The sequence below is a fragment of the Heliangelus exortis genome, chromosome 3 (genome assembly GCF_036169615.1).
Source record: "Heliangelus exortis chromosome 3, bHelExo1.hap1, whole genome shotgun sequence".
Classification (NCBI taxonomy): Eukaryota; Metazoa; Chordata; class Aves; order Apodiformes; family Trochilidae; genus Heliangelus; species Heliangelus exortis.
This window is the reverse complement of record NC_092424.1, coordinates 75,529,349-75,545,118: the sequence shown is the minus strand read 5'-3', so window position 1 is coordinate 75,545,118 and position 15,770 is coordinate 75,529,349. Positions and strand designations below refer to the sequence as shown.

Below are 15,770 nucleotides of genomic sequence, written 5' to 3'. Positions count from 1 at the left end.
GGGAAGTGATCATGCCCCTGCACTCAGCTCTAGTGAGGCTGCACCTCAAGTACTGTGTTCAAATCTGGGAGCCTCAATACAAGATGGTCACTGAGGTGCTGAATCAAGTTCAGAGAAGGGCAACCAAGCTGGTGAAGGGTCTGGAGAAGTCCTACGAGGAGAGGCTGAGGGAACTGGGAATGCTTAGTTAGGAGGAGACTGAGAGGAGACCTTATAGCTCTCTACAATTACCTGAAAGGAGGGTGTAGGAAGGTGGGTGCTGGTCTCCTTTCTCAAGTAAATAATGACAGAACTAGAGAAAGTGGCCTGCAGTTGCACCAGGGGAGGTTTAGATTAGAACTGAGGAAGAATTTATTTGCTGAGAGAGCAATTAGGCATTGGAACAGACTGCCCAGGGAGGTGGTGGACTCACCATCCCTCAAAGTATTTAAAACTATGTAGATGAGGCACTTCAGAACATGCTCTAGTGGGCATGGTGATACAGACATGGATGAATATACTTTAATTGTTTGGTTTTTTTGGGGGGGAGTGATGTTGATGGCTGGATGTGGTGATCTTAAAAAACTTTTCCAACCATGATAACTTTGTGATTCTGTTAGCAAGGAACTCAGCCCAGAAGGAGCAGATTAACAGACAAAACCTTGGTACACAGTTCTGTGTATCTACTCCATGTACAATTCTCATTTTTTGGGCTGGACTAAATTTATTCTGGGCCGCTAGGCTAAGTACTCCCAGCACTCATCTGGTACTGGAGCTATGTTAAGACTGGTTGGGCATGAAAGAAGAAACAACCAAAGGAACACTGGGCCGTAGCTCAGCCAGCAGGAATGAGAGCAGCTCTGCTACTGCTCTGTCTGAAACACAGGATATCCTTGCGAAAAGCAAAGCATAAACAAACGTAATGATAGATAAAATTCCTTCCTCTTGCTGCTATCAATTTTGTATATCACTGGTACATGCTATTAAAACTATAATTTAAAAAGTTTGTCCATCAATATGAGTTTTACTGATGTGTGGCTACTGGTTTACTCTAGTTATGTCCAGACATTCTGGTAGGGTGAAAGGTGAGGTGCAGCTTGCAGGCAGTGTTTCTGGTCCCAGCTTCTCATGATCCCAGCATGGTGAAGGAGACTGGGATCTGTGGCAGAGCTGCAGGGACACCATGTCCTCAGGAGGGCTGAGAACATTCGAGAACATGTTTACACATGTCAGATCACAGACTTTAGACTGAAGATTTTTTCCACCAGTTTACTCAGTGAGATTTGCCTTTTCAAACTCAGAGAATACTGGATGATCTGGCATCAAACATGTACTGTGTTGAGGTAAATGGTTGGTTTGAGGCATCTGCTTGGATCAGACTGTACTCTGGCCTTTTCTGAGGTGCTTTATACATTGTTTTCTAAATTTTATTGAAAAGTATTCATGCTAAATGGTAGTGTTGTTACTGGCCATCATGGTGGAACCCTCCAGTGTAGGTCTACAACTAAGCCTGTATTACATCTCCCCGTAATACAGATTGAATACAGAATTTCCTTCCAATACACAGGTGAGAGCAGTTGCACAGGACTGTGCTATGCATTCCAGTTGGCAGTGGTGTCCCATGTCACCCTCTTGGTTAGGTAGAGCTCCTCTTCTATCTCTTTCTTTGTTCTGATGCAAGTCCATCTCCTCTTCCTTTAAGCATCTCCTTGGAACAGAGGCAGGTTTTATCTTCATGTCTTGATGTGATGGCATAGCCACTTATAAACAGATTATTTTTTATGTTGTTTTTGCGTAATAGAATGAGTTTTACAAAAGAAGTATGTGTGGAGAGGCAGGTTATTTTTTTTCTAGGTGTTTGAAAAATGTACTACGTATTAACCCATAACCAGATTAAAACGTGGAATGTGCAGAGGAATGTAAGCATAAATGGTGATATCTAATATAATTATGTCAGCAAATGAATCCTAGGATTGGTTATTTTGTTATATCTGATCTTGGTCCTGATTTTCCTTATATGAAAAAAAATGTAACCTATATCACCTCTTTCATAGGAGGAGTAACAAATACTGCACAATATCAAAACAGACTCATGGTTTATGATCCTAAGCAGGTGGGTATCTATGTTGGATGTGTTTTTCCCATGTTTTGCTTTAACTAGGTCTGTTAGAAGATACATACAATAGTTTTTGCAAGGCTAAAAATGCTGTCCACTTCAGTTAGTTGTGTTTCAAATTCACTTTGTTCTGATGTGCAAATTTAACAGAGTAATGGAGACCTTGAATTTTTATTACATTTTTTCTTAAGCCTATAGGTGTTAGAAATGTCGAGATTAAATACAGAAATGTGTTTTAAATCCCCTGTATTCATCAGTATTTGTTTTGTTTGTTCATTTTTTTGTAATCCAGCAGCCCAGGGCAATATATACTCCAAGTCAGTGCCACAAAACTGCTTCTTGTCATTGGCATTTCTGCTTTGAATTGCATATACAGGCTTTTTGTTTTCTGCAGACTTTCAGAACTGTACTACCTGGCTGTGACTTATTTTGCTGACTGCAAGGGTGCCTATCATTTCATTACCCAAGCACCTAAAATATCTTTTAGGGATTATTTCATACATTATGTATGTGTTTTGATTAGGTTAGAATGGCTCAGTAACCATTTCAGAGGGTTAGGGCATGGTTATGCCCCCTTGTTTGTATTAGGAATTAAAAGTCCTAAGCTTGCAATCAGAATTGCATACCCTGATTTACACCCACGTGGAAGAGTATTGACTTTTCTGATTGTAGGATAGGGGCTTTGATCCCTGTATTTGGAACCACAGTGTGCCAGGAGATACTTCCGTGTGGTTCCCACTGACTTTTTAAAGCATAGCACATGTGGGTCCTGCAGCAGAAGGTAGGAGGCGCAGTTCTGAGGCGCAGTTTTACGGATCAATTGTGCAAATGCCAATTTTGTCCTCAATCCAAGTACTAAGGACAGGTAGCAACCTTATTTTGCTTATGAGGGGGATGCTCAGGTTTAGATACTGTGTCTCCATTGTGTATCTTTCAAGCTGATTCTTGGTTTGCTGGCATGAAAGTTGCACCCCGAAATGCCAGTGGCAGGGCTACCTGAGGCGTGCCATGCCGACGGCAAGAAACCTGGCCCGGCGCGTGAGGAGTTACAGGGGGAGTGTGCGCTCGCATTCTTGAAATGAGGTCTACTTCGTGTTTGTACACACAAGCTCTTTTTAAAAATTCTGCTGGCATATTGTTTACGGTGGGTACTGGAAACCATCACATCTGCTTGCATCTCGCACAGAATCTCAATAACTCTATCATTCAGCACCAGCGCTCGCTTCTGCGCGAGGCCTTTGTGGCGAGTCGATAATGCCTGCCATCTGCCACAGAGCACACAGCTACCTGCCAACAAGCCTGCTGGGGTGACCTCTGCTTCCCCACCACTGATTAGTATTCACACGCCAGCTTATTAGAAATGACCCCACCAGGCCCCTCTGTTTCTTTGCCTTTGCCGTGCTTTGCGGCTCACCTGGCAGGCACTGCAGTGGAGGAAGCTAAAGATATAATCAGGGGATGCAGGCAGGCTTTGCAAAGCAGATGGTGTCTATAGTCTGGTGTTAAGAGACTGGACTACTAATGCAAACATAATTGCCTAATATTCAACTATTACACATTGAAATGTATAGCTATAGACTGTGGAGGTTAAAAGGCAGTAGTGTTAGAGGCTCTTGAGTTACAGCAAGAGGTAGTGCATGTAACTCAAAGAATTAACTCACAGGTTTTTACTTCCTCCTCTTAAATAAATTAATCTCGTCCATTGTCAGGTTGTTTGATTTGATAAGAATAGCAGGAGCAATTGTTTTCTTAGGTTTACAACACTGTGCTTTAATCCCTCTTCTTTCGTGTCCTTTCCCCCCTTCTTCTCAAAAGGCAGAATTATTGAACATTGTTAACTAGCAAGAAAAATACAGAAAAGGACATTACTTTGTAAGTGCCCACAAACAAGGGGTTAGCGTTAAAAAAAATACAGGAATAATTTGAGAAGATTCTTTAGGAAATTATTATTTCCCTGTTGCTCCATCTCCCAAGGATAAGATCAAATAAGCTCTGAATGACAGAAGGTAGAAGAATCTCTCTCCTCTCATAAGAAAGCTAGTAGCTACAGATAATTTTAGTGCCGTATACAAAGGAGACATCTGATAGTCTTGCTTAAAGAGGATTTGCTCCTGAATTCTAAAGAAGAAAACAGCTTTGAAACTTGATGAGCTAAACAAAAAAATACAAAGCAAGAAATACTATTGAATTAATGAATTCTAATACGAGAACTGTAAACCACATGTTGAAAGTCCAGTATGTTTAGTCAATGTTTAAAACCAACATGCATGTTTAACATATGGACAACCCAAGTATATGCAGTGGTGATTTCTGACTAAGGTAACGACACCACCTCTAACATGCTACTGTTATTGTAGACCTAATGTAGGTATGTCTTTGAACAGTGCTGAAAGGAGTTTTATTTTCCTTTCCAGAATAAATGGTTAAGCCGCAGCCCAATGCTGCAGAGGAGAGTGTATCACTCCATGGCTGCTGTCCAAAGGAAACTTTACGTGTTAGGTGGGAATGATCTGGACTACAACAACGATCGGATCCTCGTTCGGCACATAGACTCTTACAGCATAGATGCTGACCAGTGGACACGTTGCAGCTTCAACATGTTGACAGGTGAGTATTATACACAAAAAAAATTTAAATTCTTTTCCCTTCATATGTCTTTAATATGTGGAACTCCGATACTTCATCTCAACTGCTTCCAATGTATGGGCCATTGTTGGCAAACAGGAAACTTTTGATTACTCTTCTGTCATTCAATGTTCTACATTTGTCTTGGGACATTGTAGGATAAAGATGCACATAAACGTAATTTAGTTAAGCAATTAGAATTTCTTTGCCATAGTATTACCTGTACTTTTTTTTTTTTTTTTAATTCTCCAAAAGCTTGCCTGCATTGATACATTTAGCTCCCCGTTTGAGTGCTCAGCAGGCAGATGCACCTCTGCAATGGTAGCATTTTGTAGCACTTCCTGCTGGCATTATAGAGCATTGAACTCCATTAACCATCACTTATTTCTAAGCAGCATCTCCTCAATAAATTACCTGAAGGGAGGTTGACTTTGTTGGAATTCTGTCTAGTTGGGGTGACTTAAGTATCTCAGTTAGCTTTGGTCTCTCTTGACTGCCAGCGGGAGGATCTATTACAGCAGCAAATTGCAAAGCACTGCAACTCACTGTCCCTGCTACTTGGTCCACCAAATTTCACAGCCACCTAATATGATTCCCAGATGTGCTACTTCCTCAAATACTTGGGATACACAGGCACGTAACGCATTCCCAGAGAAGCACCACCAGCAGCTTTGCATTTCCAGGGCAGCATTAATATTGGGGCTGTTCTCTTGTGTGGCAGACTTGGAGCTCAACTGGTAACAGTACTGGCTGCTGATGTTTCAGCACAGACTGCTAAAGGACTCCTAGAACTGAGCCTACTTCACTTTTCATCCTCTTCTGTTTGGCATTGCATTCATTTCTGAGATCTACTACTAAAAGGATAGAAAGGATGTAGGAGCTTAACTGAAAGCTCAGGATAGCTAGAAACACCAGAGAAATGAACATCTGACAAACAAGACAGTCACTTTGTCTTTTTTCTTCCTGGTAGGTTTAAAAGCTGCTATAGTGGCAACTTTGTACTTTAAGATACTGTATTGGGTTTCTCAGTCACTGAGATCTGGAGAAAGTTGCTCAGGTTGTCAAAGTACTTCATGGATGTTGGTAAGAGAGGCACAAATTGAAAAGGAGGAGTTGCACATTGTCAAATGGAACTAGTTTTTTGTATCCTTTTTGCTCTCCATTTAGTTATTTTACTATCTGGAGGAATTGACAGCCTTCGAGAGGGACATCATCTGATTTCCAACTGCAGATGCACTGGCACTACAGACACCCCCAGTCTGGATCTGCCTCCATACCACTAAATGCTGTGAGATCATAGCCTGTCCTCAGATACTACCTGGTGCACTGTTTCCACAACCTGCACTTCGTAAAAGCCATCCAAGCCTTTCTTTGCACTTCTACAACTGGAGGAAAATGTGCCTTTTGCACTGTCTTTTGCAGATTTTTTTTTTTAAAGTCTGTACTTATCCTTTAAAATGTCCAAATTTGTTCAGGAGCCTGTTGCTATGGGAATGAGATTGCACAGCAGCTTCTGCAATTTTCACCATACTTGTACCTGGAGGAAAAGTTCGGGGGGACAAGTGTGGGCAGAAGGTGAGGGATATTCAGCTCTCTCAGCCTATTTGTCTATCAGGATGTGGATTTGTGATAGCAGAGTGGCAGGCAGGGATCCTGCCTATCAAATATGAAATACACACGTACAAAACCCCGTGGCATTGAGCAGATAGCAGATGGCTCCCTGCACTGCCTCAGTTTATTGCTAATCTGGGTAGCCCCTGCATGGGGCTCCTGGGGAGAGCATAGAATACCCCTCACACTTCACCTTCACTGTTGTCCATTGTGAATGCTGAAGTAGCTGCCTAGTGCTTTTCCCTCATTTTACAGAACTCCAACATTCAGTGTTAAAAGGGTTAATTAAACACTGAAAGTGGTTTTTATTTCCTTTTTTTGCTGTAGGTCAAAATGAGTCTGGAGTTGCCGTCCACAATGGTAGAATATATTTAGTTGGCGGCTATTCGATTTGGACAAATGAGCCTTTGGCATGTATCCAGGTGAGTGATTTAGGTTCCTTTTAAAGTCTTTTCCAATAATTTTGCAAAGATTGGTTTTTCACAGAGGTTATTCAACAAGAAAAAACTCATATGAAGTGGAGAGACTAAGGATGTTTCTTAGGCAGCCACCAAACATGCAGAAACACGGAGAGGAAATACTGTGACTTTTAAAAATATTTCCTGAGGAGCCATAAGATTCAATTATTCTAAGACATTCTTGTAAAACAGGGTTGAGGTTGCTAAGGTTTGGGTAAAATAATGGTTACATGATCTCAGGTTACACAATAAAATTCAAAAGGAAAAGGATTGCAGGAAAGGATGGTGGGGCAGGGACAATTAATTTTTCAGCCCATATTGTGATTTTTTTTTTTTTTTTTTTAAATATTTTTTCCCCTCCAAGTTGTCTTTCTGAAGAGCAGAGTTAACAAGTTGTTTTTTGGCAGTGTTCAGGCAGCTTATAACCTGCCCCAGCACCTACTTCTTCAAAGCTTGAATGGAAGTTTTTTGATCCATTCAGTAAGCAGTAGGTTGTCCAACAAACTCCTATGGTCTCTCAGCTTGTGTAAACGCAGCTTGTCTGCAGATCCATGGATTTCAGGTATTCCTTTACAGAAATCAGGGATTCTTATCTTTCTGCATTTTTCTGAGCAAAGCAAATCTGTATCAGAGCCAATCCTTTGTGACCAGCAAGGACATTAAGAGAGAGAAACTCCTAAACACATCTCAGTTCCTACACTTTTGCTGATAAACATTTTCATTAGCTTCTATCTTTTTGGATTCTAAGATTTAACCTCCAAACTGTCTCATAAGTCTAGAAGTTAGACTTGGCATAAGAGAGAAAGTCATTAGAGGTTGAGCTGCTGATCTTAAAATGAATACTAGCATGAGTCTGTAAAGAAAAGATCAGGCAAGATAATTAGTTAAAACCATGTTCTGATCGTAGTATGATTGTGTTTTACTAAATTGTTGGATACCATATCTAACAATTGTTACTGGAAAAATTAATTCAAACTGGGCTGGATAAGACTAGATGAGAAACAGATGGAATAATAGTACAGTTTCAAGGGGATGGCTGTACTGTACCTACACACTTCTTTATAGTCTGCAAGTACTTTACCAAATTGCACACAGACTTAAATACTGCCTACTGAGAAATGAAAATGATCCTGAGATCTTGCTTTTTTAAATGGACATTTGTCCATGTTCCCAAACTGGTCATGAACTGGCAGCCTGCCTGTGACAATCTCCTTGTCAAAGGAAAAAGTTGTATAGCAAGTGCTTTGGCAGAGCCATGCATGCTGCCCCTGCTTACTTGTTGGCATTGTGCCTGCCTTTAGCTACCAAAACTAGCCCTGTTTATCTCCAAATTCAGCAAATTTGAGGCTTCTTTGCAAAGAAACATGGAAATAGTGATTTTTATTTATCTTATTTTTGCCAAAGTCATTAATTTATTTGGCCTTTCCAACTTCAGTAGAGCTCCCACGCTCCCTATATTCCAAGCTGACTAATGCTTCATCCTCTGCAGTAAGGGTGGCATTCCTGTGCCAAGTACCCCACTTGCATGGTTACTCATTCTGCTGCCAGGAAACAGGATCCAATGTTACTGTCTGCTGCTGAGCACCTGAGTCAGCATAATATTTGAATTATGAGGATAGCAGTAAAGCACCAGATGAATAAACAGAGTCTAGAAGGGATCTGAAATTACCTTTCTGTTGGGATTAATTGTGCAGAGCATGCAGCGTGTGCCAGAAAATTTGCTTCATCTTTCTTCTGTGATCCCTGAAATACTGGTACGCTTTGACCTGCAGGTGCTGGATGTTAGCAAGGAAGGGAAAGAAGAAGTGTTCTATGGGCCTACACTCCCCTTTGCTTCCAATGGGATAGCAGCCTGCTTTCTTCCAGCTCCTTATTTCACGTGCCCCAACCTTCAGACTCTACAAGTGCCTCACCACAGGATCGGCACAATGTGAGCTTAGGAACGTGCACTTCATGAAGCTGGAAGTGGAGGGAGGAGAAAAAAAAAAAAAATCAAACCCTGTATATGGAAAGGTTTCTCTGGATCAGTGAAAAGAATCAATCCACATGGGCTGCTGCTTTACCTTCACACATTTGTCTTAAAATCAGATCACATAGGCAGGAAGGAAGCTACAAAAACTGTCTGCAGTTTCTCTTCTCTGCATCAGATGTAGAAGCCTACACGGGAGAGCATTTGGCATTTCTGCTGGTGACTACTTGCTACCTGTCTCTACTTCATTTCCTTATGCAACTTCAGGCATTGTGAATGCTCTTAGCTCCTCCCGGGCTGCTGCTCTTTGGAGTCTGCACATTCAGTTGTTCACCAATGGCACTTTCAAAGCTGACAGAAAGCTGTGTTTATGTTGACAAAAATGATAGAATACTGTGGAAAATATGCAACTCGATTCCTTTGGCAAAAAGAGTAACAAATGTATTGGCTTCCGACTCCAAGCTCCATTGTTTACAGTTTCTCATTTAATAATACTTCATTTGAAATTTAAATCTTGCAAAGCAAAAAAAAAGAAAATAAAAACCAGCAAGCCCTGTAGAGTATGAGGAACAGATGAAAATTGTCTTAGCTGAAAGACAGACATCGAAGCCTCGTGGTAAACCCAAGTCTGAACTGAATGTGTTTGAGAATTTAAAGATCCTTCAGGATGTCATTTACGAAGGTCTACTATCAAATAAAAGTTACCTTCTGTCATCTGATCAATTCCTCCTGCCAGCTGCAGTCTTTTAATGGTGGTGAACAGCCTCTTTACTGTATAATTAAAATGTGCCATTTACTTAATATTTTTAATATTCAGTTTGCAAGGGGTCACCACATTTACAATTATCAATGAACAGTCTCATTTTGTCCAACATATGGTCCCGCAAATCACTGGTCTCCAGAGGCTAAACAGGTGTAGAACAATGTCAATATTTATTTATTTATTCTTTCAGTTTATATAGTGTGTCTCCATTCCGTACTCCAGGCATATGCCAATTCACAATAAATACTCTAACCTGCTACCTTTTGGCTTTGCTTGGCTACTGCAGCCCCTGTCTCTTATTTCCATCTTTTATTTACATATCTAACGACAACTCTGATGTTTGTAAATTTTAACCAAGCATGTAATTAAATCTTTATTTATGATTTATGGATACTCTGCACTTCTCTGCTTTACTTACTGATCTGTTCCCTGCCACTGTGCTACCTGAGCAGACCTATGAAATTCCTACCGACACACTCATGCAAATGCTACGTGCAGAATATGCCACAGCAATAGCCTGTGCTTGCTGGACAGGAACAGGTTTGATTTTGTCCAGTGAGCAGGGTTTCCAAATCAATTGTATCTTTTAGTGATGCAGGGAGGTGAACTTTATCACAATTTCCCTCTCCAGCTTGGCAGTGTGCTCATGGAACATCACCTTTCCTTTTCCAATGATTTTCAGGTTAGAAAGTTTTGTGGTGGGTTTTTTTTTATTTTTTTTTTTGAGCTTTCTCACTCCTGCTGCACAGAGCAGAGCTGCAGCTGCAGTCTTCACCTGGCACACTAACTTGAGTTCTAACAATGTCTCCTGCAAATAAAGCAAGCCTATATCCAGGCAGTGCTTCTCTCTAGCCGTATGGGAGCTGTACAGGCTCATCAGGAATTTTTTTTATTCCTTTGACCTCCTGAAAATCAACATTCAAGGGCCAAATCTAGCAGGACATTTACACTTCAATAATTTGACTCCGGCCCTGAGTGAGGTGCAGCGCCCAAGTCTGGTAAGTTGTTGAAGTTCTACTTATGAGGGGTTTGGAGGGACACAGACACTGTAGGTGTTTTCTAAAGAAGGATGGCTGCACGATCAAAATGTGTGTGGAGAGATCCTTGGGGCTCTGAGCCTCATCCTGGAGTTACGACATAAGGTGAGTGATCAGCTTTTGCTCTGGGTGCAGAGCTGACATAGAGTGACTATTTCCCAGGTGGTGGGAGAGTTAATTTCATAGAATCATAGAATTTTCAGGGTTGGAAGGGACCTTTAAGATCATCTAGTTCCAAACCACTTGCCATGGCCAGGGACACCTTCCACTAGGATCAGGTTGCTCAGAGCCCTGTCCAGCCTGGCCTTAAAAATTTCCAGGGATGGGGCTTCCACCACCTCTCTGGGCAACCTGTTCCAGTGTCTCACCACTCTCATTGTGAAGAACTCCTTCCTAACATCCAATCGAAATCTCCCCTCCTCTAGTTTGAATCCATTCCCCCACGTCCTGTCACTGCCTGACATCCTAACAAGTCCCTCAGCAGCTTAGTTGCAGGCCCCCTTCAGATACTGGGAGGCTACAATGAGGTCTCCTTGGAGCCTTCTCTTCTCCAGACTGAATAACCCCAACTCTCTCAGTCTGTCCTCATAGGGGAGGTGCTCCAGCCCTCTGATCTTCCTCATGGCCCTTCTCTGGACATGCTCCAGCACATCCATGTCCCTCCTGTAAAAGGAGCTCCAGAACTGGACACAGTACTCCAGGTGGGGTCTCATGAGAGCAGAGCAGAGGGAGAGAATCACCTCCCTCAACCTCCTGGCCACACTTCCCTTAATGCAGCCAAGGATCCTGTTGGCTTTCTGGGCTGCAAGTGTGCACTGATGGCTCGTGTTTAACTTCTCTTCCACCAGCACCCCCAAGTCCTTTCCCTCAGGGCTGCTCTCAAGCCAGTCACTGCCCAGCCTGTATGGGTGCTTGGCATTGCCTCCACCCAGATGCAGGACCCTGCACTTGGTCTTGTTGAACTTGATGAGGTTGGCATGGGCCCACCTCTCCAGCCTGTCAAGATCCCTCTGGATGGCATCCCTTCCCTCCAGCGTGTCAGCTGCACCACACAGCTTGGGGTCATCAGCAAACTTGCTGAGGGTGCACTCAATGTCACCATCCATGTCACCAACAAAGATTTCTAAGCATTTGTAAAGCCCAGTGCAAAAGCATAGTATGTTTTGTATGGCTCAACTTAGTTTTGAGGCCTTTATTCATAGGCCTCAGCCTACCACAGCTATAGCTGTGGAATAATTTCTGGACTGCTCCTTCTGGAGTGAGGGATTTGGCAGGCTGAGTGGCAGTAACAAGCTGCAATTGAGGCTTAAGGTGGAAGAAGCAGAGAGGGGGCAGCTTCTTTATGCAAAGCAGCATGTGCATCTTGGTTTGAGGGTTGAAAGGCAGGAGGGGATGGCCAGAAAGTTATTTATTGTGTTTGTTCTGCCCTTTGGACTCTCTTATTCTCCTGGTTGTTAGCAGCAATTGTCTGTACTGGTGAATAGCAGTTTGAAACATCTGTGCAATTGCATTAGATTAGTGAAGAATACCACAGCCACAAAGCCTCAGGACAATATATATGCTCCTTTTAGTAGCAGGATTCTACTGTGGCTCTTAATCATCAGGCTCCAGTGACTACAGAGAAGTCTTTCCTGGATTTTTAGCCCCTAAATTTTTGTGCCCCACTTTCCTATTTTGTATTTGTTGCAGGACCTACAGGACAGATTGCTGCAGGTGAAGTCAGAAAATGCCACCTAGCTCTTGCCAAGTGAACAAAACCTGGTTGTTTATTGCCAGGTAAGAAAAGAGAAAAGTGTGGATGTGAAAGCAGGCAGAGAGCACAGTGGTGCCAGCAGCATTTCTGCTCTGGTAGAGGGGTCTGTTCTAGGGAGAGCAGAGTTGGCTTCACCTGCTGGCTGCAGCTAGGCAGGAGTTCTGCCAGCACACGCTGCCCAATGAGCTGATGTTCCTGTATCACCATGTCCTTGCTCTGCTGTTTTTCTATTAAGTGCCTGAAACTGCTCCTGTCGCAGGCTGCTGTGTGAGCTCCAGTTCCACTCCTGCTGCTCTAAAGTTTGGTAAACATAAACCTCTGAACCCAACCTTTGTCCCTGCTCAGCCTACCAGTTTTAGTACATACCTCTGAAATGGAGTTTAGCTTATTTTTTTAACAGAGCCTTAAAGCTTTCCATAGTAAGTTTTCTTGATAGTTCTGTTACTAGAGCTGGATCAGTGCTGACAGAAGTTGCTCTGGTTCCCTGCTGGGTGTGCGCACAATAATGGCACAGGTTGCAACCAGCAAGAACTGAGGAGTGCTTCAGGCAAGAGGTTTCCTGAGCAGTGAATAATGCAGCAGCAGTTATTAAGTGTGGTGTTCTGTGCATTTCTGTAGATTTCCAGATTAAAGCTGCTCACATTCCACTATAAGGCTTTTGGACCACAAGGTCTTGAGACCTCTACTGAAGAAAGGCTTTCATGTCTGTCATGTGATTTCCTTTTTGGGCCATTCTTAAAAAGAGTAGTACTTCCTGCTTTATATAGCAGACTTCACTTTTGAGTCCTAAGATTTATTATCAGCTCTTCTTGGCTAGAAATACTCACAAAGGCAACTGGCAGCTTTGTGTTTTTTAACCCCCAAAAAGACCCAACTTCCAGAAGCAGCAGCACCAACAGCATCTTCTGCCCCTTTTGTAGCTAAAAAGGAACCTAAGCACTTACCAAAGAAACACTTTTGTTATGAGCCAGGGTGTAGCAAATCTGCCTCTGGATTAGTGCTTTTGTAATTCTTGCAGTTGAAGCTGTGGCTCCGATTTTCTTTTTAACTTAGCAGCTTTCAGGGAAAGTACTTTACTCGCAGAATAGTTGAACTTCTGTAATTTAAGTTTTTCTTCCTGGTTACCCTCCCCCAAACCTGTACAGACATTTAGTACATCAGTTGCAGAATCATGGAGAAATAGATAATTGAATATTCACACATGCAGAAACAACCCGGGCGGAATGTGGAACAATGTGGAAACAAGCAGGAAAAGAGGCGGCATCTGTTTATTGAAAATTAGAATGTAGAATAAATTAAAAGGGCAAGGTTAAAACACTTCATCTGCAGGCAGAGTTTGTAGGGGAGGAAGACTTTAGCACACACAGACTATATAAAGGGCTTAGACAGTTTTATTTTTGCAAAACAGGCTTTTTTTTCTTTTTTCTTTTTTTTTTTTTTTTTTTTTCTCCCCTCGAAGGGCACTTTCTTAAGGGGAAAAAGACTGTTCACAAAGAGAATGGATTTTTGCAATAGAGATGATTATATACAGTTGTTTCACAGTAATGCCAGAATGCTTACTGTTAACTCTTACAGTAGGTAGACTATCTTGTGTTTGCAATACTTAAAGTACTGGAAACCAGAGTAAGTATTTTCAGCAAATCCCTCACTTCATGTAGTTAGTGATGTGCTTATTTTTCCACCAGTGCCCATACAGGTCATTGCTGGCACTCTCTGAAATGAATAATGAATTTAGCAAACCTGCATTTTTAATTCCTGTTTGGGTCACATTCTACAGAGAGGAGAGCAGATCCAAAACAGTGCTTGATGGACTGGAAACTGGATGGACTGGAAACTGTAGCGAATTTCTTGTGACATGGAATTACTCTTCTGGCATTTTCTAAGGCCTGGGCTGCAAGGTCCCCGATTTTCTGAATAGAGGATCCGAGTTTTAGAACTGAGCTTTTTTTAATTTGTTAACACATACCTTCACATTTTGTAAATTAAAACAGTAAAACTTTTGGTAGACTTAAAGCTGCTCGAGTAGACAAAAGCCATATCCTAGTCATTCATCATAAAACAATCTTTATGCTAGGACATATTGACAGTGCATCAGAGTTTTAATCTTCAACATAATTTTATAACCATTGCTAACAGATGGGCTCATTACACTGAATTTGAGTCTTAAGTAATAGTTAAAATTATAAAATAAGACTAAACTGAAAATACCCATGCATGCATAATTTTCAGAAGCTACTGAAAGAAGGAAAAACAGTGTAATAAAACCTCTTTTCTGTTTCCTGAGGGAAATATATTGCATTTAGGTGGACAGTTATCAAAGTTCCTTAAATGACTCTGTAAGCAATTGGAAGCTCCTCTTCTGTGCAATTACAACAGATATGCAGAACCTTATTCTTTCTGTAGGTCTGCTGCTCTATTCCAGCATAAAAGGCATAATTTTTTCTATTTCAGAAGCTCTTTTATTGAAACAAGTGCCTCCCCCCCTCTATTTTTTTGTTATTGAAAATGAAAGCAAGGAGTAATTTAAATTACCATGTTCCTGCTCTTTAATAACAATAACAAATGGAAAATTCTTATAAAGTAGAGGGATAGAGGGACAGCTTTGTGGGACTAATGGAAGATGCATATGAATTTTGAACAGGAGGTGTCTTTTTTTTTTTTTTTTTTTTTTTTTGTCATTTTACTAAAGGTAAGGTAACCCAGACTTTCCCCTCCCTGCTACTCTTCATGATGTGCTGGTGGACATCTGTTTCATATCACAAGGATGATAACAGGTGGGAGATGAGCAGTATCCTGAACTCCGGAATAGGAAAAATATCAAAATTAAATACTTTCTATTCAGCTTGCAATTCCAAATATTGCAAAAAGAAAAGGGCACTGTAGTCCTCTTACATCCTGGAACAGCCCTGTGGCCAACAGGATCCGCATAGAAAATGGTCACAAGGCTCATACCTGCTGTACTTTGGAGAGATCTCCTCTCAGCATTATTTGTGGTTCTAAATGAAAGGAGATATTGGGCACAGACCAAGCACCAGCCTTGGGGGAGTAGATTTTGTATTTTACTGAGATTTTGTATTTTGTAAAAACTCCATTGACACACAGTGATCCTGTAATTAAGAGGAATTAATTAACAGCTGTTCACAATGACTTAATACCACCAACTTATATAGAAGGGGAGCAGGACAGAGTCCAGGTGTCTATGTTGATGTGGGTTTCATTAGATACTCCAGTTACAACTTTATTTCAGGTGTATCACTTGCACCGCTCAGCTTGGTGTCATCTACAAACATGTTAAAGGTGCACTTAATCCCACTATGTCATTGATAATGATAAGAAACTGCCCCAGTACAGCCCCCTGAGGGAGGCAATTGGACACTGGACTCCATCTGGACACTGATGTTTTGGGATTTGAGGCCAAAGAACCCCAAGCCTGTTAAAAAGCATGTATTTATAAGTGTA

At 41.6% G+C, this 15,770-nt stretch overlaps 1 protein-coding gene across 5 annotated transcripts in view; it reads left to right on the top strand.

Moving 5' to 3' along the window:
- The window catches only part of KLHL32 (kelch like family member 32), a 127,238-nt gene that overhangs the window by 106,656 nt on the left and 4,812 nt on the right, over positions 1–15,770 (top strand). For 3 of the 5 annotated variants that reach the window (XM_071741289.1, XM_071741291.1, XM_071741290.1), the window contains 4 exons: positions 2,034–2,092; positions 4,510–4,702; positions 6,659–6,753; positions 8,562–9,914. In XM_071741289.1, the coding sequence (XP_071597390.1) occupies positions 2,034–2,092; positions 4,510–4,702; positions 6,659–6,753; positions 8,562–8,723 (509 nt within the window). In that variant the 3' untranslated portion in view covers positions 8,724–9,914. Of the gene's footprint in view, positions 1–2,033; positions 2,093–4,509; positions 4,703–6,658; positions 6,754–8,561; positions 9,915–12,247; positions 12,335–15,770 lie in introns of those variants that run through there. The other 2 variants (XR_011725330.1, XM_071741292.1) reach the window with 1 other exon arrangement.